Below are 24,590 nucleotides of genomic sequence, written 5' to 3'. Positions count from 1 at the left end.
GTATATATGCGAATCCCTAACAAAAGAAAGTCACACTTCCTACTAAAGCCTGCCAGCACGACACATTACAAAAGTTCAAGATCACAAGTATCTTGGATTAAAACTAAAGAACAAACATATTGACACCGTGTGCTCTTCTTCCTTCCGTAATTTTTGTTTTTTTGAGACATAAACTAAAACAAGCCCTTCCAAACGTTAGTCTATTGGCATATACAACCATGAATTTAATGTAATGCCTCAACAGAGGCCTTTAAGGGTAAAATAAATGATGATGATGATGATGATGATGAATAGACTGAAACTAGAGTACGCGTGCGCTGACTAGGATTCCTACAAAAAAACAAAACAAATATTAATGCATTTAAGGCAGAAAGCTGAGCTAGTTGGTGTTTGGATTGAGAGTTTGTATCGGGAAGTGTCATCACGCATGCGATTCAAATGTTGATTTTTTATGCTCCTGATTGTCGCCTATAAATTCGTTGTTGTTCTCGAGAATAAAGTCAGTTGATGTCTAGCGCCTGTGTTGTCTGTCTCTACCCTGTCGTCCTTGTTGTTTTTTTAGCGCTACTACTATGTCCTGTCAATATTAATGCACTAGAAAGGATTCAACGTAAAGCTGTGACGTTTAACATTACAAATTCCACCCCACTGACTCACCCATAAGTCTGATGCTTCAGCATCACATACCGTTTCTCTAAACTGGGCGCATAATTCAAAGGCTCAAATTTGTTTTCTTAATGAAAAATAGCAAGCTGTCTGTAGCTCACCATTTGTATCTTAAACGACCACGTCAACAAGGGATATACGCGCAGAATCAATAACGCCGTACTTTGCAAGAAGCAACAACTTCAAATTTTCTTTTTTTTCCCTGCACCATAACCGAGTGGAACCGGCTATCATCATCATTTCTTTGTTTTGTACTGCTTAAAACTGTGCTTCTTACGCGATTTCCCTTATCTGGACCTGTAGTACGAATAAATAAATGAAAGCATACATGCCTGTTTAAAAAGCGCGCCCAGCGTAAAATGGTACCAAGGAGAACGCCGGGTGTTTTAAATTATTCGATGCAAATTTTTGTTTCAAAAGCCATATAGATACGTCGGTGCGGTCTGCGCAGGCGAATTGTACGGCAATGCGGGCATTACTTACGTTCGAAAGAATTAGTCTATATTTATTGTTTTTTGTTTTGGGGGCCAAAGATTACAATGAAAAACTCAACGTTGTCAACATAGAAAAGGTTCCTTCCGAATAGCCAACGTAGTTCGAGATATTGAAAGTAAAAAAAAAAAATTCTAACACTTTTTAAGCTAGGTTTCTCACGCTGTACAACGTTAGATGATGACCCTGGACGTATTGTCATCACGCAAACATCAACATCTTTTAAGTTAGAAAACACAGGAAAAGCACAATCATATCCTGTATTAAAGGTCTGAGTGACACCATTTGATCAATGTGCAACGTAGGAAAGCCATGCCAACGAATTTTCAAAAGCGTGTCTTCCACGTTTGATTTCTTTACCCACAATGACCATTCCGAGGTTTTGTAACTGAGATCGCCTTCGATGTTGACGGCTTTCAATTTCGCTATACCATCATGCTCCCTAAAATCAAAAATTAAAATCTGTAATCTTCTTTAAATTGCACTTTGCCCCCAGGAGCAGGAAAAAGTAACGGTGTGCTGCGCCGAAATGTACCGTAAACTGCCCAAATGCAGGAATGTATGCGTTCTGACCCGCGTCAAGGCAACGACCCAGCTCGAGGGCACGTGGCGCCATCTGGCGCCCTCACGGCGGACTTCTAAGGTTGTTCCGCCGCAGTTGCGATCGGCCGTGGTATAATGTTGCCGCTGCAAGGTCTTTTCAGAGCAACAATCTCCCTTTTGAGGCCGTGGATATCTGACTTCGCGAGTTTGTTGTCACATGTGCTTATTTGAAACAACGTGTGATACGTAAAGCCCAAATTAACGCTATTGCTAACTAGCACATACGAAACAGTAAACGAAAATTTTTTAACCTCGATCATGCAGGACCTTGTGCACTTTTGCAGGTTTTAGAGGATAAAAAACGGGTACTGATCCCCGGTTTCATCGGAACTATAAAGTCAGCAAGATTTTGAGGTTAAAGGGCTGCTGAAATGTCGTCTTTAAAGGCATTCTGGCATTATAATCGTTGACCATAAGGGTAGCACTTTCGCCTTCATTGCGGAAATGCTGTCCGCCTTGCCACACATTCTATTTATACAGACGGAAGTTTTTTGTACGGGTTTTAAAAGAAGGCTGTGAAGCAATTAATTTGAAACACCTTGTACATTGGCACGACAATGACGTTGTTTTACCCGCAGAATAGTGGATTGTTTAGCCAGTTGGTGACACATTACGAAAACAACTTAACGCAAGCACACAGGAGGACCGAAGGGGAGAAGCACACGTCGGTAACACTACGGAATTCGCGGCGACTGTTGTAGCTGTCGTGAGATTGTTCTATTTTCCATGAGGTTATAAACCACTCATTTTTGAGAATGCAGGATGACGTGAGTGTATAAAGAAGATTTCAAATCTGTGATTCTCACTGCATACCGCCAACAACATGGAGAAAGGAAAGTATTTAGGAGAGGCCATTACGTCATATTTTTCGTAACCGGAGGCGAGGGCTCCCTCTCACTAGTTGGCCACCGCCTCAGCGTGCTTGTGCGTGCGCAACTGAGGGCAGTGATGCCAACTCAGGTCAACGTTTTCTCCCTAGATTGAAGCTCCAAAAATCCCTAGATTGAAGAAAAATCCTTAGCCTATAATTGTTTAATTGTTAATGCGACCATATGAGCTTTAACAAAGTCTCAGCGCAGATCACTGTTTCGTCCATTGGTTATACATTTTTTCAGACATAAATAAAAGCGTGTTAGCCACAATTGCACTTTTTTTTGTAGATTTACCTTACATAGCGGGCCCACAGATGGCGCCAGCTTTTACAGAGACGTGTGATCACTGGAGAGAGAGATAGTGAGCAACGACGCTCACGCGCAGACGACTCCCGTTTCACAGCACCGGCTTTTGAGCTGCTCCTGCAGCCGGCTTATCTTTACGCGCAAAGAACCTATCCAGCCCTTTGAAAAATAAATGCAGTTGATACCAAGTTGAAAGAGCTGGCATTTTCTGCTAAGCCCCGTCAACACATGAAAGTATTTTATTCAGACACCATTAAGGGTTGTTTTAAGGACTGTTTTAAGAGGCACACAGAAAGACGAAAATGTTTGCATTAATGAAAGACCCCTTCTCGCCTCATAGAGAACATTCAGAAGTGGTGAAATGGCATATCTCACCGCACAGTTATTTATTAATCATAGTCGCAATCAAAGACCGTCAAATAGTTTTGGAGCTACTAAGGATTGACGTCCCGAGAAACTGACATAACCAAAAATGTAATCTTGTTATAGTCACACAGCAATAATACAGACGTAAGATTGGTAATTACAAAATCAGAAAGTGATTTCTTACAACTTTGAATGTGTTTTTTGGTTGAACAGCGCGTTTAAATCAAGTGGTCTAGCATACGTGGAGAATGCGAACTATTGTGGCACTTTTTGGTAAGGGTAAGCGGTGAGCGTAAACGTAGCGCGTTGATCCAGGCACAAGAAGTCAAAATTCAACTTCGTCTTTCGAAGAGGAGCAGTCACTCGAAGCGCCAGAGATGGCACGCACGTTGAACAGTTTGAAATTCACATGGTTTCGTTTTTCCTCCCTGTGCAGGAGTCGATAATTTCGCGTTGCAGAACTGCTTTCGCCCTCTCTCGGCTCGGCAGAATACTAAAAATAAAGGAGTAGTAATTAGCACTTTTCAGTTTTTTCTGTTTCAAGGGCAAAATAATCAGATACACCTGCCATTAAGCCGCTTAGAGTAGCAATTCTAAGCCCTCTCAAAATCCCTAGATTTCACAAAAAAGACGCTAGATCCCTGAAGCAAAGAAAAAACCCCTAGATCTAGGGATAAATCCCTAGGGTTGGCAACACTGACTGAGGGACTGAGGGACGGCGGCAACTGAGGGACGAGCCGATGATGCAAACGACTCCGCTGCGCCCAACGTTGCCATCGGCTAAGGACTCCCAGCAGACATCGCGAAAAAACGTGACTTCGGGCGCACTTTCAGTCATACAAATCGGAAAGCGAGGGCCATCCTAAGCTTCACTTCCTCCATGGCTAACAAAAGAAGCTCAATATCTCAGAAAATTTGCCAAGGAACGAATGCGAAAGTCTGGAAGGTTTTCAACAGGATGGTATTCATGTGCGCGAAGAGCGAGCTGATCAGACAGACATTAAAGTCTGGACGGAACTTACAGCTTCCAATCTCCAATGGACAAGCCTGCGTGTCCAGTGGGTATTTTCGTAGGTGCATTGGGCAGGTAGCTTTAATGGTAAGCCTGCGGAAAGAAAAAAAAAAACGAACAAACATCAGGCAAATTCATGCGGAGAAAACACGGATAATTACTGCTTAAGTGAGACGATATTGCCTAGATTAGCAATATTTTCGAAGGCCGGACTTCATGCTGGCAGCAGTGATTATAAGTATGACCAATAGGCGCCGAATACAAATGTCGCAGAAGTTTTGTAAATACTTTTACTTTTATAATAATGAAATAGAAAAGCGTACATCGGGCAGCACAACTTCGGCATATATTAGCTCACCAGTAGAACAGCGTCGACACCGAAGCCATTTGTTTTGCTGTTTTATGCAGGAAATTTGGTGCCTAAATATGCGCATTATAGATGGTTTTGGGGAGCAATATAATACTTCCTGGTTTATCTCTTTTTAGTGCAGCGGGAGGCTGTGGTCCAAGTCGCTTCAAGTGCCGACAAACGGACAACGAGCTAAAGTGCCGTATTTTTGCGTACTGAACGCTGCTGGACTATCAAACAAAATCATTCAGCGTTTTTTTTTTTTTTCATGTTCCGCTAATAGGCCTCCTTTCTGTTCTGTGTGATTTTACAAGCATGTCTTTACAGTTCGACGCGGCCCGCTTTGGCGAGAAAAATAAACTTTGATAAATTGTGGAGCTGCTGAGCCGTTTCCCCCAGTAAACTCACTTGTTATGCTTATTGAAGCAATTTGCCATTTTAATGCGTTTTATTGTGCGTCAAGAAACTGAGGTACGGATTAACAGCACATTCGAGTTCTCTTTTAAGAAGCCATCGGTACAAATGTGCACCCCGTTCTTTTGCGCATAATGTTTGAAACGTTTTGAATGGCATGTAATTCCATTTCGAGGGCCGCCATGAGTGCAATTTCATCATTTGTTTGCACGTGAGCCATCCACACAACCTTAGAGAGTGGTGCAGGCTTGCACAATGGGGCGGATGGCTTCGCAAAATATATTTAACTAGCTTTTAACTTCAGGGAAGGTGGTTCAAAGAGAATGATCTACGGGAAGTGCATTGAAACGCCAACGGCAGTGAGCTGACAGCCAACGATTAAATTGATTTGGTGGACACGACGTGGCGAACGAATCATACTGAAGTTACTTTGCACGGCTCGAAAGGCCCGTAGAGTGTGTGCAAAGAAGGAGATTCTGTAGCTTCGAACTTATGAGGAACTTCGTTCGTCTTAGCCTCACTTTGCTCGCTAAAATTTGCTGCTGTTAAGGTGCGCGTGTAGACCTACCCTCAGTTCTCTAAGCCCAGGGAACGCTGTATGCTTGATCTTTAATTTTTGGAGACTTGTGGGGGCATAATGAACTCGGTTGCACCTAATATAAAAAACTACCGCACACCATAGTTGCTTCTTGATTAATTTTACTCTTTCCCCTTGACCATTGTCTTCTAATAAACGTGCAGTTTGCTGCTATTGACTCATTGAGGGGCTACTACCCCGCAAGGCATCTATTTCTGACTTTTGTTTTTATCAAGAGGGCCACAATTTTATACTTTTGACAGAAGTGAAATGAACAATTTGCTGAATTTGAATAGGTGATGCAGATTATTTTGTTCGCTCGTGTGTTGGAAACTGCGTAAAGTAAAGAATGTATGCTGCTGAGATATTGACGATGACTTCAAGACAGAGCGAAGGGGAGAAGCTAATACTCATCAGGAACTCTACTGGTCTTGTCATAAACTTTTCTGACGTGATTTACTCATAGAAACAACAATTTTAGCCGTTGCATGTTTGCAGTTGGCACGAAAAATCATCCCGAAAACCTGCCTCAAACGTTACGATTTTCTGCGCGAGTAAACGAGCTCTCTCGGATAAATTTTCTCCCCAAGTGAGTGCCCGTTCGATGCAAAAAGACTTTAAAATACTGGTGAAAACTTGCTGTAGAATGCTGGTGAATGGCTCTCATGATGACCTTAATAGTTTTTTAATTGTGGTTTTTTAAGCGATGATAAAAAAACGCTCCTTTCACGACTGTTGCGACCTTTTACAATGTATTAGAAGCAAGGCACCCGGTGTTTTTTGTTTGCCATTAAACATGTGCAAGATGAGCGTATTCTTCATTCGGTTTTTTTCGAGGAATCTAGGCAGTAGAAACACTTTTGCACTTGCAGCATAGCTAAAAATAATGGGCCCCGTTGGGGCACATGACATGTCGTTTGTAACAAAAAAAATTACCAGCATTGAACGCTGAGATAATGGCCGTACCGGAGATTTATAACTGGCATTAAACCATCCTTGCGTTCCATTGGAGAAGTAAAAACATAAACACCTCAGCTAAATGTAAGGGGCAGTCTCGGGACATCGCACTTTGAATTATGTGTTCATTCGAATAAGGTGACGCAACAATACAAGCAACGAGCAGAAATGCGGAGCCCGTCTGTGCACTTTATTAATGGGGTCAAAAAGCCCGCGGAGTTTCTGGGGGAACCGAAGCGGCATTAGATACTTGCGAAGCTATGCGTTCAAGAAACTGCCATACAATCCCTTTGATCGCATCCTATACTATGCACCCCATTCGCTACTTTGCCTCTACTGTCTTCACGCCCTTAACAAGAATTCACGAGGCATTATTACTTTGCCTGATTGCGACACGAAGCACGAAGCCCGCATTGTAATGAGCATGCAAGCCGGTTCGGATACTGCCGACTTTTATTTAAATTAGTTGCTTGAGTAAATTCTGTTCTGCAATGCAATTTGCATGATTTTTAGAAATGCCTGCTGTTAGTTCTTTATTTATTTGAAAGAAACCAATCGAGTTTATGGAGGAACATGACCTAATAGGCACTTTGAGTACCAAGACATAACTGTTAACCTGACAGCACTTGAACCTAGCACGAGAACATACCGTCGTTTTGTTCTTTTTCTCATACTCGGTACATTTCTTGCAATACTGTGCTTCGGCCCCTCAATCGCCGCAAGCTAAGCAAAGGATGACGTAAGAGTCAGCATGCGCAAGCGGCAACTGGCAATGTGGCTTCAAGAAAAATTGGCATTAGTGTTGCCTACACTGTCGGTAACTAATACCCCTGTCAGAGTAGCAAATTTAATGTCATTCTCATCGAATGACATTAGCTCCTAATGCCATTAATCGGTTGCTACATGGGAACATTTAATGTCATTACATTTCATTGACATTTGGCATCGAATGAATTTGGGGAACTCATTCGATCTCGAACCGATTGCCTACTCTGGACACCAGAAACGCAGCAGAAACAAGCGACGCGAAAAAGTAATGAGCGCACTGCGATAGTTAGAGATTGTATTTATTTAGTTCTGCTAAAAATGTTAATTTTGGTGTGAACCTTTTCACACTAGAGGTTGTTGTGGATAGCTATTACTTTCGGTCTCAGCAGCAGCCAACGGCAGCGGCGAGCATGAAGCAGGGCCTTTCCTGCGATCTTCGATCATTTTGGGTTGCGCGTTTCTTGACGGTTGGCGTTCCATGTTTGTTCAGCTCGGAAGTACTTAAAGATGTAGCTGAGCAGTTCACCTTTTGAAAGTCATTTTCACGCTCTGCTCTCCTACGCGCGCCGCCGTGTCAGCCATTTTGGTTGTTTACATTTATCGAATATGTGGTTGACTTTGTATGCTTGGCTTCTGATGGCTAGAATGCTGCAGAATGGCCGAAAATTATATTTTACGATTATAATATTGCACAGAAATGTTCTCACCCGCTCTTGAAACACTACACAACAATTTAAAACATCTTTATGCGCACTGATGTCTTTCAATTGTACTATTTTTTTTTCACTGATCGCCACTGTCATCATTTTCGAATGACATTATTTTTTTACCGTGTAGCACCGAAAAGGACAGAATGGCGTTCGACGGATCGAATGCCGTTCGGTTCGAATGACATTAAATCTGCTAGTCTGACAGGGGTATACTTTTCACCACTCGTTACTTGGTGGTGCCGGTGGGGATACCGACATCAGGCGCCCACCTCATGGAGTACATGAGCCGGCCGTCGTAGGAGAGGCGGACGAACTTGTTTGGCACAGTGACCTTGTGGATGTAGGAGCTTTTGCCGTTGAAGAAGTAAGTGTCCGGCGTCCAGACGAGATCGAGGAACTGCCAGCTCACCGAAAGCACCTTGATGTCGCCCTGGAAGCGCAGTCTGTGGTCGTACCATGTCTGCCGGAAGTAGCAGTCCATCGAAAACATCTGCGCACGACACCCGAAGATTCGACGCAGCAGTAGTTACGCAATCTGTCGAAGCTGCATCCTTCGGACACTCGTTGATAACAAAATACAAAAATGTAGGAAAAAGATGCCCAGGCTTAGCTTGGTTAAGCCAGGAATGCGTTGCATATTGCGCGGTCTTTTTGCGCGAGGTATTGCTTGGCGGCACTCGATTTTCTCAGCAGCTTTTCCTCCGTGACGTATGGATGGATGGATGGATGGATGGATAGGAGCGCCCCCTTTGAAACGGGGCGGTGGCAACCGCCACCATGCTCAACCGTTCTTTTTTTTTCCTTTTTGTTTCTTTTTATTTCCTTTTTATTTTATTTTTTTTTTTCACGTGGTTTGGTGGCTGCCCGGCCGCGCCCAAGGGCTGAACTGAGTGATTGCAATATGCTACGCATAAAAGAAGGAGGAGCCAGAGACAGGAGAAAGGAAAAGCACAGGGGTTAATCTGGCACAGTTGGCTGCCAAGCTCACGGAATGGGAATATACGGGACTAGAAAGAAGAGAGGCAGAAGAAGAGCCTACAGCTTGTCGTGCTCATGGAACTGATAATAAATAAATAAAAAGAAACACCGCGCTTCAAAACTTTTGCGATGTAACAAAACTGGAGTGCCAATGAGTGACCGAAACAAAGAAGAAAAACAAGAAAGCCTGAGACAGGCGCCACTTTCTCTTTTAGAGTCCCGTCTCAATATTCCCGGCACGTTCTGATAGCGGTAATTGCCAGGAAAGCGTGCAGTGAAAGTCAAATAATATTTTTTATTAAGATAAACTTGTTGTGTTCCCTTATTGCTTTTGTGTGTGTGCGCCCCCGCATCCTCCTCCTAACGACCACTCGCATCCTCCTCCTAACGACCACTCGCATCCTCCTCCTAACGACCACTTGCCCCTCGTCGCACGCTGTCGCCAGATGCCCCCCCATGGTGCGCCCCCGCATCCTCCTCCTGTTTTGGGAAGCCACTCCCTCCCGTGGACGCTTCTCCGCTCCCTCCTTTCTTCGGGCGGCCAGTTCGGCTCCTGCCTCGGTCGACGCTGGTCGCACCCTCATCGGCTTTAAATAAACGAAGTCTTAAAGTACCGTGTGCGTCTTTCGCTGCATTCAACACAGCGACCGGACACGACAAAACTCTTTGCTAAATTGGTAAGCTTTCTCCGGCCAGACGCCTATTGCATTTCTCTAGGCATGGAGAATAAAGTTTTCTCCCCCCCCCCCTACGAACAGCTAAGATTGTGACAATGAGCTCTACACGGACTGTACGCAACACTATTTGTTTCTGACAATGTTTCGATCGGTAATTCAAAGGTGCTTTTTCACCTATACAGGTTACGTTAACAGAGTGTCATCTAGAGACCAACAAATGAAGTCGCACGCAACTGCGGCGTGCCGCGCGCAAGCTGTACAAGATTACCCTCCTTTTACTCTCGATCCTGGGCTGAACTTCGTCGTTTAAAGTCGAGCGAAAGTGGCTTAATAAAATGTGCTATTAAAGGTGCGCCAAGACGAATCTGAACTCGTATTTTTACCGCGGGAACTCGTTATACACGTTCCGAGCATTCTTAGAAACTTCGAATTATTGTCCTGTGCGGCCGATCTCTATAATTTAATTCGGATTAAACGTCCCGGCTACCGCCTTTTTTTGAACTCGCCGCAGACGATAGGAGGAGTCAACCAACCTTTCGGCCAATCACGTGGCGGCTTGGCGCTCTGCCATGGGCGGAGTGATACATAACGATCGGCAAAAGCAAGGAGTCCACGCGTATTTTTATTTACGTGGGCCTAATTTGCAGCTATGTAGCCTCTGCCTGGATCTATTCATTCACGGCAATCTAAAAAACAAAATAAAAGCGAAAGCGAAGCCACCACGCGACTGCCTGAAAGGCACTCCACGCGTTAGTTGACTCCTCTTACCGTCTGCGGTGAGTTAAAAAAAAAAAAAGGCGGAGCCCGGCCGTTTAATCCGATTTAAATCATGGAAATTTGTCGCACTGGACAATAATTTGAACTTTCTAAGAATGCTCGGAATGTGTAGATCGAGTTTTCGCGGTAAAAAGACGAGTTCAGATTCCTCTTCAGTGCACCTTTAACAACGTTAACTAGAGCGATGTTAGACTGCGTTAACCAACTTGCGCGTGTCATAAACTACATTAAACAGAAACTGAGACCACTGCATCTAAATATTACTGTAAGTAGAAATTGATTTCTGGCTCCTTTTTTTGGCTATGTTGATGCTTTTCCCCCACAAAAGACGCAACTCGTGACATCCCTAATGAAAATGTCGGGCTGCCACCGTTTTAAAATAAATGGCGGTGAATACGTATGAGCGCCCTAAAATGATTGTCGACGCACGCATTTTACTTGCGAAATCTGCCGACGGAGGCGACACCTGTTCTTCGTTTTCTGTCCTCTTTTAGCTTATAAAAGTTCCATTCTTAGTGAGTTGCCTCTTTGTGATTGGAATATAGTTCCCCATCGACAGAGGCCAGCTTGCATTAGTACTTGGTGTCGCTTCAAGTTCAGCATGAAGTGGTGTATTCGAAAGAGCGGGCTAGAAAGGAGATATTAACTCGGTTGGGAAAACCATACCGAAACCAGGCAGTGACCCACCATGAGAGCGTTCAAGCGCTGGTGTAGATATTTGTTTCCTTTACATAATTTGCAAGGTATCATAACACACAGCATTGTGCTTCGTTTAAACTATCGTTCCAATAAACAATTTGTTCCATAAACAATCCAATAAACAATTTGTTTATTGGACCACTCTTTTGGTCGCACTCTCCCTTTTTTTTTTACGCCAAATTAATAAACAGTTCAAGCGCTTCCCTCGTTTTCGCGCTTCGTGCAGTGCGACTTTCAGTTGCAAGGATTTAGAAAACATCACCGCACACAGCGTTGCTCAGCTCTCGCAAGAATTGTTTGCTCTCTCCGGCCTTGATGCACATCGGATGCCAGAACAAATCCAAGGCCATTAACCGAAGTCGGATTAAGAAGTTTGCGGGTGTAAGGTGGCCGCAACTGGCGAAGGACAGGGGTTCAGTAGCGAGACATGGGAGAGGCCTTTGCCCTGCAGTGGGCGTAGCCAGGCTGATGACGATGATGATGATGATGATGAACCGAAGTCAGCATACGCTACATGACGCAGCGCCATCCTGATATAAAGTGCATATATGCAGAAACACTGAGGGCGCGGTAAACAAGAACGCAGAAAAAGGAAAGCGAAATAGAAGAGACAGACACACCATTTCGTTCTCTGACACTGGTCCGAAGCTCCTGATCTGGATGTTTGTGATGACTTCTGTTGGCGGACCTGGAAGGACCACATTAGACACTCGGTGGCGCCACTTCTGAAATTTACAACATGAAAACACTCCGGGTAAACAGAGAGGCAAGAGAGCGCAGGGTATAGTGAGAACCTTCGGCAAACTTGGGCAGCAGCCACGAAGGAAGGTAAACAGGGCAGGGTGATTGCACGAATTGCATGCAATGCACGCAAACGGGCCTTGCAGTCATACCCAAGAATTCTGGACGAAAGCATTTTGGAGCGGGAAACCGTCTATGAACGCATTTTTTTCATACAATGTCAGCTATTACTGAAACAATCAATACATCCGCTGCTGGTTACCCGATGGCAATCTTGGATTTTTTTTCTGTTAACGTGTTTGCTATCGTCCAAGGCATTCCCCAGTGGTTTTATATGGCAGCCTTAACTGTTCGATGCGATCGATGGAAACACTTTAAATAAAGATTTTGCAACATATCGGAAGAATGGACCCTAACCTTCAATATTTCCATAACAGTATCTTACATTTTTCCACTTTTGAAATTTTTTATCGGAGAATGTTGGACATGTGCCAACCACAACCTTTAGACAGGCCTAATGCAAAAGGTCACAACATTTTGCCTTCTGTTTGGGGGAACAATTAACCGGAAAAATTTTACGCCCTCGGATTTTAGTGGCAGCAGCTTGGCGTTATATATATATATATATATATATATAGGCAAAGGCCTCTCCCGTATCTCTCCAATTAATCAGCAAATCTCTCCCATGCAATCACAGCAACTTATAATAAGCTTTCCAAACGCTTCTACTTGCGCCGTTCTTACAGCCACTTAAATTTATAGGGCCACTGTATAGCGTTTCTCAAATGCACGGATGTCAAGGCAGTGCCTCGGCGTCGCCAGATTTGCACAACGCATTGCATTAAATTTCTTCGTCAAAAACCAGTGATTCATGTGGTTTCCCTGCAAAAAGTTATTGCTTTGTAGTAGGGTCGGCTTCCCTCACCTCCTTAATTCCGCATTTCGCTCGGGAGGAGGGGGGTGGTGTCCTTCTGAAATGCATGTCCGGTGATAAAGGGGAGAGGCCATGGAACCCTCTTGAAGCCGAGTATGCACGCCAGTGCGCCCTTTGGTGGCGAAAGGTGGCAGAAGCTGCGGCTGCTGGCATGCATGCGCTCACAGTCGGCGCCGCTTCCGGAGTAGCTTGCGGTGCCGAGTCTCGGGTCAGGCGAGTTGGTGTTCGCGTGTCATCCATCATTCCTCCTGGTGGTTCAGGAAAAAGCGTCTGCGCTTCCTCAAATACTGCACCTCGAGACTCGCGGCGGAAGAGCGAGTACGCCCCACTTGCTAGACCTTAATTTTAAATCTCGCCGTTCGGAGAAACATGGCGCAGAAAGCAGTAAACAGTAGGCTAGAATGCTACACGCGGAAGCGACTGACGCGCTAGTGAAAGCTCCCGCTGCGGTTAATTTTAGGCAGCTTAGAAACACTCCAGCAGAACGCATTTCCATTTGGTCTAGCGGTTTGTCTTCATACAACCACATACCGCGGCAGTGGAGGGGATTCGAGCACAGTGTACCCTCAAAAAAGCGAAGCCAGCGCTTCAATCTCTCTGGAAAGAAACCGCCTGAGAAGAGGCAAAACAGTCAGGAAAATAAAGTCACTGAGAGATCAGCTTCCGCACCAAGCAGATTTTCGTCGATGTTTATCCGCCGAGCGGGGAAAGAGAGAGAGACAGTGGAAGAAGGGGGCTTCGAGTGGAGTAGGTTTTCTCTGGCCCCTCGTCGAGGAGTGAATCACAGTCCGCAGCGCTGTGGCAGACTTTCGGGAGATCCCGTTGGCCAGGAGCCCGGTCTTGCGGCGGATGCGTGGGGGAGGTCGCGCGTGTGATTAATCTGGGCACGGGCATCAGAGAGCGGGGCCGTCTCTCCTATTTTTAAGATGATGCACGAGTGAGGATTTGCCGCACGCTCGCGCGCCTCGGGGAACCGCGCGCGCGGGTTTCTGTTTCCCGGCAGGGCGAAGTCCGAAAACATGCTCGCGAGTCTGGAAGTCAAGGATTGAGCTCAGAATGGGCCTTGAGCGTGAATCATTGTCTTTAGGAAACGCTTACTGAAGGGACGGCTATTAAGAAGTCAACTCATTCGTGACGGAAACGCTGACCGTGAGATGCTAGGCTTCGATAACTATTTGGAACAGAGCGAATAATTCGCTGAAAACAATTCCTTGTTGTTTGTCCAACTGTTGCTGAGAAATTGCGCTCTGTGGACTGTTATTCTCTGATGCCATTTCAAGCGACCAACCTCAGGCACATTGAAAATAACAGTAAAATAAATAAACAAGGATACAGAATGCACATGGCCTCGAATGCAAAAGAACATTCGGGTCCCTCTGCCTTCTCTTCCTCTTCTAGAACCGGAGGGTGCACGACTCTGACTCTACAAAATGCAACAAACTTCTTCAGCAATCCAGTGTCCACCCCCAACAAGGCGCCAAGAATGTCAATCCTTCACCATGAAGCTCCCACTGAAGCCAAAAAGTCCACAACCTGACGTCCAGGTTAGCGCAGCTCCTGTCATCTTGGGAGTTCCGACGGCATTTTTGCAGAGGGGGGGGGGGGGGGGGGGGGGGTGGCCGTACTGAGAAATTGAAAAACGCAATCAACTACAAATGCTTTCATGAACGTTAATATAGCACGCCTAGAGGAAACTTGGGGGGGGGGGGGGATGCGAAAAATTTCCGAGAATAATGAAAAGTCCAGTGAAGTGCTGCTGCAGTCTACGTACAAGTTGTTATGCAGTTACCAAGTGATCAGACAAAGCAGATATCAGTCAGCAATAAGAAAAATGCAGCCGCACGCAGGCACACAGAAACATACACGGAGGTGGTCTCATCCATTTCAGTGTGCAAGCAGATCAAGGGCGTTAAGATTTGTTTGAGCTTCATACTTTTATTACTGTTTTATAGAGCACCGCACGAAAGTGCAGATTAAGGGTAAAATGGGTTTTGTCAATCCAGGCTAACGGGTGCAGGCCCCATATTGGTAGTCCTATGACCCCATACGAAGAGCTCAGTCGCAGCACTCACTTAACTACTAAAGTATCTCAGACGGAGCGCGATTATTTTGAATGGGCATCGATTTCTTATCGAAGAAACGAGCGAGAGGCAAAAAACTGGCAGTGGTTTAGCTCTGGTTAAACCTGGAGGATTGCGAAAGTAACGAAGAGAGAGAGAGAGGCGATGGAGAGCGCGCGGCAGCGGCGGCGGCTCCGGCACGCCAGCTATGCGTCGCTACTGCGCATGCGCAACTAGCGAGAGCGGCGGCGGCACCTCTGAGTCACCCGCGCAGCGACGGCGGTGGCGCGCCAGCTGTGCGCCGTGTGACGTCACTGCTCCTCGCGCATGCGCAGTATGGCTTTTCGTTAGCTCCGCGAAATGGCTCGGCGAGTCGCGTACTGTTGCTTTCGCCACGAAAGGTGAGTTTGAGCGCAAACGTTCGGCGGATCCGAAAGCACGCGGAGAACGCTAAGAAAGGCACAACGAAAGCGTTTTGTTTTCCGAATAACGCGAGGACATAAAATCGAAAACTCTCCATGCTTGAATAGCAGTCACTTTGTGAGGTTTATTCGTTTATCAGGCTGAGTAAACGACAAGCGATGTCACAGATAGCGAATGCTTTAAAGAGTCAGCGAAGAAACAGATTGCCGAGAGCGAGATGTAGACATGCAGCAAAGACAACACACGGCTGAGAATGCCGCCGGGCGTGCGGGACGAATTTAGCCTCACCCTGTCTTTTCGACACGGCAATTTAGGCGCTTTGTGGGCCAAGGGGGCTTAAATAAAGGAACCAGTAAGAGCTCGGCTACTTGTCGAGCCTCTGGAACGGAACCGTGTTGAGCCGCCGTTACAGAAGAGACCGGGATCTCAGCCTCTGAGCGCCTAGTCTGCTGTCCGTTTGGGAGCAGAAGGGCGGCTGCAAACTGGGCAACTTCATATAATAATATTATTTAGTGATAATGCGATCTTTCACAAAACCTTAGCAGGGTACATAATTAGCATGGTTCATAAATGAGCCATAATTAGGCGGATAAACGAAGAAAAGGCACAGAACTCTACTTAACGCTACCCTCGGCAGCTTGGAGGTGGGTGCTAAGGTTGAGGACGAGAGAAAGTTAGGTAATTTGGTTATAATACATGGTAGAGAATAGAAATAAATCTTGTATGACACGGTTACGTGAAGTATACCCCTTTCGTCACATTGCAGTCAGCTGTTGCTTGATGCGAGTGCTAGCCGTTTTAAAACAAAACATCTCAGCATTATGAAACAGCAAAGGAGCTCATTACTATGGCTTACTGGCTCTAAAATATGTCGAGAGAATGAAGGGCACAGACATGCAGACTCATCATTAAAAATCAGTAGAATAAACTGCCATCTGCAAGGAACAAAATTGTTTGGTCACACACACACACAAAAAAAACTATGGCGAAAAATAGCAAATACCGTGTTCTACTCAATTTCTTTAGAAAATAAGATGCAAAGCAGACGACAACGATGTCACAATGCAGGTACTGCCAAATTGTCGTCTGCCTTTCCACAAGAGTGTAGCCGGACGATGGTGACGCTTGCTCGTTGACGATAAGCAGGTGGTAGTTTGTGCCTTTCCGTTCAGTTTCGGTGTACTATCAGCGTCAAATGAAATGCGAACAAAACACCTGAAACGCGAGCACAAAAAATCAAGCATATTAGAGGCTGGAGGTGAAATACAAGCGTGGGCTATTAACATTTCAGAAGAGCGGTCTTTTCGGCTTCGATGGGAAAATCAACTGCTCATGTATTTTGCCTCCCTAGTATAATATCTGCGATTTGTGCAGTCCGCGTTTCAATTGGCTTGTTCGCGTTTCAATTGACGCTGACAGTACATAAACGGGTCGATTTTTCTTGCCTTAAAGCTAACGATCTATGCTGTGACGTTCGAATCGGGCGCCAAAAACGCAGACTGCCGTTCAATTCTCCGGCTTCAACAAAGAGAACAAACAGCAAAGTCTCTAAATACTACAGGACCACAATTCTCTATGCATGTAGGCGTGGAGAAGATGTGAATAAAACGGCAGACACGCTAGGCATCCCTATAAAGGAAGCAATATACATTGCAGCGACCGACATACAGGCTTTAAAAAAAGGGCGGCACTTGTCAGAAATTTGAAAATGAGGTTACCCGCAGTGGACGTCAGTTACTCTAAAAAGCACACTAACTAGATGGCTAATTAACAAAAACACCTACTTAACGTTTAAATTAGCACAGTCAGACGAGGCGCGGCTTTCGACCGCCATTAACTTTTCTTTCATACCAGCAGCTCTGCGGGATGACATGCAGTGCCTCAAGCCACATAGTGTCCTCCTACAGGTAATAAAATTGCACTTCAAAGGCAGTCTTTTGGTGGCTTGTACGTGCCTAATTTCTTTGTAGTCTTTGCCACTAGGACAATAGCAGTGGCACATGAAGCACTGCTGTTAAGGCGATAATACCGAGCTGAAGTTTCTTGTTTCTTTCCCTGGGTCATAAGCGTCGCTCCCTTTGCATTTTATAGACACATAAGGTGGCGAAGTGAAGGAAATTTGTTCCAGTTCAATGCGTGTCGTCCCCTGGTTCCACACGCTATACTTCATCCCAGTAGTTCCTTGCAGCACAATCAAAGTTGCGGTGACTGGACCTCCTTCTGCACGATATGTTGTACTTATAAAAGGAATAAGCAAATAAAGACTGATTCTGATTCTGACTGTACAATGTTCAGACGCTGCGGAATGTAGTGCCAATATAAAATAGGCATGCGGTCGTATGAGATAGCGTGCTTCAAAATACCCATACTCTAAGCACAATTTCATATCGTGCCTTCGTACGCTCACGTCACGCATGCCATTTCCCGAGTTTAGCTTGTGCGGCGCTTACATGCTCTAAAACGGGGTTTCCAAAATGGTGACCCCCTTGTAATCAGGACCCCTCGTGTTGGACTGAATTCGTCTTTGATACTTCAGTTTTCAGCATGTTCATTTGCCATAAATGGGGCACCGGGCTTTTGCTTCGCCTTATCTCGCCTATAAAGATACGTATGAGCGATAAATTTGCTTTATTTTATGTTTAGGGTGGCGATGCTGCTGTTTCTATTCCTCAAGGGGAGCGTCGGTTTATTGACAAAATGTTTCCCGTTCTAACAACGAGATGACGCCACTAGGGCAAGCTTATCGCGGCGTCGCCTTCTGCGTACGCTGTACTAAAAGTAGGAATGCGACAAATCGAGCACCGGCCTGCAAAATGGTTGCTCATAGCGTATGTAAGCGTGCCTACGCTAATGGTACCTCGACAGCGTTGACCTCTTTTCTAACCATATCTGTGTACACCGCGAGAAGGCGACAGACAGAGGAATAGGCGCGAAGGAACACGTTTAACGCACTCTCCTGATTGGCTGACGAGGCCTTTGCCATTGGTAGTGCTTTAAGTTAGTTATGAGGTGGTGTATACACTCTCTGTCTGGTTCATGCTTTTGCTGTCGAGTTATGATTAGAACTTGACCGATACATTTTGGGCCGGTTATGATTTCATTAAACAGCCCGTTGTTGTACAAAGGCCGTACACTTGACATCTGCATGGTGGTCCGATGCATATAAGCATCCAGCCCCAGCAGTGCTTAACCGAAGAATGTGAACACGGCGCTCATATTTATTTGCTGGCTGATAATGAATGCGACAAGCTGTAGGAGTTATGTCATGCCCTGAGCTTTTGCATTGCCCCGAAACTCTTACTTTCCACAAGAAATAGGTAAAAATGTGAACAAGATGAATTATTGTGTCCATTAGGCGGTGAATGGTCGCAATTTTCGCCTGAACTTCGCCTGATTCACGGAATCCACGCGCTGTGTTTTCAAGTCGTCTCCTTGGTTCATTTTCTCACGTGGATTAAATTGGTTGACAGCCAAATTAAACGCACCGACGCTTGTATTAATTGCCTTGGTATTCAGATTATATTGATTTGCGCTCATGTTATTCAGGTTGGCATTTGGACTAATTACCCTTCCGGGGCATTCCTGCACTGCTTGCGCGGATTCTTGGTCTCTCTCCTTGGTGCCCGACCACAATTGGTCTAAGCAATATGAGATGGTCTCTCTCCTTGGTGTCCTCACCCCAATTGGTCTAAACAATGAGAGATGGTCTCGCGAGCACCCAGTCACCGGACCCCTCTGGACTACAGTGCCACTGAGGAGCAGAAAAAAATATACAGGATGATCAGACATCGAATGCAACAATCCTGCCAGAGAAGTTGGATTTGCCCTCTTTACTTTGATTTACTTTGATGCCGTTATTGTAAGCCTATAGGCTTCCCACACGCTGCATAATTATTCTGGAAGGTAGTGTGTCGATTATGGTGCCGGGTGGACAGACCCCTAGCTGAGGGTGGGGAGGAGGCCGGTGGGTGGCGTGCTTCACTATTCGTGGCTAGGACAGACAGAAGCCGGCATTTTCTATTGTGACACTGGCACTGCTTCCGCCGCAAAATTCGGGAGTTTACAGCTATGACGCATTACACCTACTCTGTTTACTCCACCCATTCCCTCATGTAACGAGCCCAGTAAGCAAAAAGAATAAAATTGTAAAAAATTTCAAATCAGGCTGTGACACCAACATCCTATTCAATAAGTGCACAAAGACGTCTAGTACGGAAAGCTTAAAGCTGGTGTGAAAATGTAAAACGAGGCGGCGAACAATGCCCACGAAGTGCGCTTTCTGGCGCTGAAGCTCAGCTCTCAGCCTCATCCCTCCAAGCCGTCGTTGTTCATCGCCACCTCCTGAGAAGCGTGTAGTCCAGCCGTGGAGCACTGCGTCGGGGCCAGTGCTCCATCGCTGTGCCTCAAGCCGGTCGCCAGCGCCGCCGACCGGATTCAGAGCGTGACCTGGAGGCCATGGCGACAGCGGTCACGTCGCCCAGGACACGCGCCACTGGACCCCGAAAAACAACGCCACCAAAACTACCCCCCCCCCCCCCCCCCCCCCCGTTCCCCACAACCGCTAGTGGTGCTGCTACCGCTGCGCGGATTTCTCTCTCCCGTTTGGCCGCGCTCGGGCGGCAATGCCAGCAAAAGCGTATGCGTGATGACCGCCAACTCGCCTTTTTTTTCTACCGCGACAAGGAGTAAAAAGCGAACGAACGATAAGAGGAGTGAAAACAAAGCAACGCAATGGAACTGCTGGCAGTCCTGGGCTGTTTACGTTTATTTTGTTTTTGTAGAGAGTCGTGGTTAGTAAACGCGGCTGGGAACAGCGTATCGCCAACAGTTACTAATGCTGACTTGTTCCAGAAGGCGCATTTACTAAGCATTTCAAGCGCAGGCCTTGCTACCCTCATGTCGAGTATCCGTGCTGCTTTCCCATGCTACAGTAGAGCACATGGTCTAAACGGGTGCAGCTCGGCCTCGAACGTGAGCAAATTATTATAATGGACTAAATTGTCACTAGTAAATCACGACGAGAAGCAAACTGCGTCGGTCTTTAATCCCTAGCACCTTGTGACCGCAACCGTAATGACAAGCTTTCTCTTAGCGCGAGGGCCTTTTAAGTGGCCGGTACAAGAAAAGGCAAAATTGGACGCTCTGCGATCACATCAAGAACGCTCTTTTTTTACGTTCTAAATATAGCTGTGTGCTAGAGTCACCTCACCTATTTGTGAAATGTTGCGCATTTGAATCCTAAACTTCCTAGTTTTTGTTAAGTATGAAATGCTTTCAGTTCCCATTGTCGGCGCTCCGCAGGTGACCTCGGCGCCACAACGGGGAAGAACACGGAGGTGAAACTAAACGAACTTTGGCGAAGCTTTCAGCCCGCCTGGTGCTAAGTGCTACGCTGGCTTCGGAGCAGCGCAGGCGTCAACAACAGCGTCTTCCTGATCCCGTGTTGTGTTAAGCTATCGCGCGGCGCGAAGAAGCCTAAATTTTACCCTGCAGCCCAAGAGGCGTAAGCGCACTCCTGGTGGCACTCGATAACCTGGGAGTTGATTTTCTCTCTGAAACTGGTGATGGTTGTAGGATGCTCGACGTCGTGCAGATTCGATATTGCTCAATCAGGTTGCTCGAGAACACTTCCGAAAGGGTCAACACTTTACTAGCCATTAATAAAAATAGAAAGAAAGATACAAGCAAGGAGAAGACTTATTTACATTTGACTGACTCGTGGGAACCGACGGAACTAGCCATCGGCCCCGCCACCACAGGTTGTTTTAAACTTAATGTCCCCGCTCTCGGTGGGGATAATAACTGAAGAAGTAAATTCTTAAATATTCACCCAATAAATCATTGGGCAACGGAAAACATAACCAATCAAGGATTGGGGAAAGAAAAACACAGCCAATCAAAAATTAGGGACAGAAGATAAGTCATTCGATCAACACTGCACAAATATGTACACTCTCCACTAGCGAGATTTCAAAGCATTCCCCGTTCCTCCCGCGAGTTTGGCGAGCACTCGCTTTCCCACGGGTGAGGCTTATTGCAGCCTATAAGAGTTAATCTGGTAACCACAGTTTCGAGGAAAGGCCATCACCGAAGCCCATCTATGGCGGTGGCGTCACTTACAAATTCATTTGTAAACCGCGCTTTCGGCCGTCAAAGAACGCCGCCCGAGACTCCCCACGCTTTCAGCGGCAAAGCCTCAGACATGAGACGAAAGCGACGCGACGCGGATTATGGTGACTCCTCGCGGCCCGCGTGCGCCTACGTGGCCGTAAGAACGTGCGCAATGAGGTGCGACGCATATACGCTTCCCGGACGGGACCTGAAGCAAGGTCGATCTTTCCCGTATTCTCGAAATCCTCCGCTCTCCGGCTCCTCCGATCCCGCTCTGTAGCGACCATGACTCACCCCCTTTGCTCTGCTGTCGTAAGGGAAGGCGGGGGGCTTGATAGGGGGGCAAGGAAAAAAAAATCTCAACGGGCACTTTTTTCGTGAACACAGACGCGGCAAACACGCCTGGTGCGGAGACGTCACCCTAGGCGACAGCGCCGCATGAGCTGCCGTCATTACATAAAGCATGCAAAGCATTCAACACAAGTCCCGCAGCGCCATCTATCAGCCCGGCCAGCAACCAGCTCTAATTTGTTGTCCGACGTGGCGTCCAGCTGCGGCGATGTTCCAGCTTTCTGTATACCCAGTGCTGGCGCCATCCCCTCTAGTTCGGCACTTGGCGAGCGCTGGTCGCGTGGTCCGCCATGCATAAAAAGTAGCAAAGAAAACCGGGCGCACAGCCGGTTGTGAAAAAAGCGTAAATGAATGAAAAGCGGCAAATGAGGGACGCTTCGCAAGACTGGTGTGCAGCTATAAGTACCTATGAGCCGTCTTAGATTAGGGTGCCTTTACTGCAGGGCATTTCATGCTTACATCTACTGTCGACGACAAGATTGTCAGTAAATTTCTTCACTACGTTTAGCGATTGCTAATCACAGGTGAATTAAGCTGCGCAGACTGAGAAAGGGCGCAGACACACAGTAAATTCACAATGGCACCGACCTCCAAATCCCGGTCTAAAATTGCGGCTGTAGTTCTTTTCAGACAGCAGGCTATCCAGGAGATTGCTGGTGTCGGCCATGATGCCTGGAGCCGCGCGACTGCCTTCGGCCTGCCTGTGGGAAGATTAAAGTGAGAGAGAGAAAAAAACTTCTTGTAAAAAAAGCTTTAGGGCTGTTCCAAACTGTTTCTAAGGTTTTCCAGTGATGTACTATGGGGGATAAAAGTCGCTAAGACGCGTCAGCGGCAACCCAAGACATGATCCCTCTTTCGGCGCTAGAAGCCGCCGAACTTACGCATTTAAGGAGCTCTAAACTTAAAGAAATTCAGTCGGGACGGGGTTCCACACCTCGCGTGGACAAATTCAGCAACACGCGAAGAAAGATTGGGAACGTAAACAGCTGCTAATATTAATCCTACACTTACAAGCTCCGACTTTGGTTCCGAGGATAACAATATTATTATACCAACCAGGGTCGTAACGACGGAAGAGAGATCCGTTCTTTCTCGACGCCTTAGGTATTGCCTTACCAGAGGATGATGCAACGAATTCTCGTATAAAATTTGTGGACAACTCTGCACGAATGTTGCGACTGAGGGAATAATTTTGGGATATGCCTCAAGTTACTGCGGGGAGTAGAGAATTCTGCGTTATAAACCATCACTGGACTCATAATATTGGAAGAGAGAAACACTTAGACATGTACATTAATGCCATCCAGAAGAACACAATTCGCGCCAACAAAAGCGATAAGCCAACGACGTAGAGCCTGTCCGAAAGAGAACGGGATGCATTGGGGGCCAGCAGAGAAGGCAGGCGGTATAGTTGTCATGGAGAGTGAAAAGTAGCAGGCCAGGAGTAGCAGGCCAGGGCCATGTTACCACCGGCCGACCTCTCCACCTTTCCCTCATTAAAATTCCTTTCTCCCTCTCTCTCTGAAAAGTACATGAAATAAGGCATGAGACAACTCACTAACACTTGTTTCTGTCCATATTTTGAAGCAGGCCCAACTCTGCAATACCAATAATTTGTAGCAGAAACTCTGAATCAACTTGCAAACGAAGGGGACATATCCTTTCATTTGTCTAAACCCTTACCGCACCACACCTGTCTCCAGGCCGATTTTACATGGTACCGAAAATTCATAAAAAAGTTATTTCTCGCCGCCCTACAGTATCCAACACCAGTACGATTATGAAACCAATTTCTAGTTACATTGACACATTACTTCGACGCATTCCAACAACATCCATCCTACTTACGCGACACAAACCATTTCTTTCGCGAAATAACACGCTTTAAACCTCCGGAAGAAGCCGTCCTGGGAACCTTAGATGTAGTCTCTCTAACTCAAATATTCCTCATTCCAATGGCATCAGATATCTGATGGAAGCATATGAGCGAGATAGAAATGAGGAATCCCCTGCTTCACGTGTCCTAGAAATACTGACGAAACTCGCAGTAGAGTAGAACAACTTTGAATTCAACCATCAACACTATTCGCAAATTAACGCACAGCCATTGGCACAAGGATGATCACCCAATTCGCCAACATCTTCATGCACAGCAATGAATCTAAATTTTTGCTTGACTGCCATATTAAGCTCATCATATATGAACGCTACTTGGATGACATCTTTTCGATCTGGACAGACACAGAGCAAGAACTCCTACAGTTTATTGAGAACTTCAACCTAGGCCACACCAACATATCTTTCACTTACTCGTATTCCCACACCAACACTAACTTCTTAGACGTTGAGACTGCGGTAAAGGAAGGCTCACTTACCACCAGCCTATACAGCAAACGGACAGACCGTCAGCAATACTTATACTTTCAGAGCTCTCATCCTTGCCACTCTAAAACAAGCATCCCATATTCTCAGGCCCTTCGATTTAAAAGAATCTGTTCTCAAGACCAAGACTTCGTAAAGAACTCAAACCGCATGCGAGAAGTCCTCACTAAGCAACGGTACCCCCCCCCCCCCCCCCCCCCTCATATTATCGACGATGGCATTCAAAGGGCTGCTTAACTCAACTGAGAGGAAATATCAGAGGGACGCCGACGCAGTGAAGAAATAGATCGCTTATAAAATTTAGTACTTACGTTCATAAGTAACCCCAATGACGAAAAAAATTCTTAAAAAAATATTTCAGCATT

General features: G+C 46.1%; 1 protein-coding gene across 2 annotated transcripts in view; it reads right to left on the bottom strand.

The window, feature by feature from the left end:
• Positions 1 to 24,590, bottom strand: part of LOC149371760 (gamma-aminobutyric acid receptor subunit alpha-6-like) — a 47,430-nt gene that overhangs the window by 9,973 nt on the left and 12,867 nt on the right. Inside the window, exons 2-5 of one of the 2 annotated variants that reach the window (XM_089566051.1) lie at positions 22,432 to 22,540; positions 11,844 to 11,911; positions 8,362 to 8,582; positions 4,328 to 4,410 (exon numbers count right to left, since the gene is read on the bottom strand). In XM_089566051.1, the coding sequence (XP_089422177.1) occupies positions 4,328 to 4,410; positions 8,362 to 8,582; positions 11,844 to 11,911; positions 22,432 to 22,540 (481 nt within the window). Of the gene's footprint in view, positions 1 to 4,327; positions 4,411 to 8,361; positions 8,583 to 11,843; positions 11,912 to 22,431; positions 22,545 to 24,590 lie in introns of both variants that reach the window. The other variant, XM_089566050.1, reaches the window with a different exon arrangement.

Source organism: Amblyomma mixtum, chromosome 1 (genome assembly GCF_055824585.1).
Source record: "Amblyomma mixtum isolate Tamu chromosome 1, ASM5582458v1, whole genome shotgun sequence".
NCBI classification, from domain to species: domain Eukaryota; kingdom Metazoa; phylum Arthropoda; class Arachnida; order Ixodida; family Ixodidae; genus Amblyomma; species Amblyomma mixtum.
The sequence above is the reverse complement of the archived record's forward strand: the minus strand, read 5'-3'. Positions and strand labels throughout refer to the sequence as shown.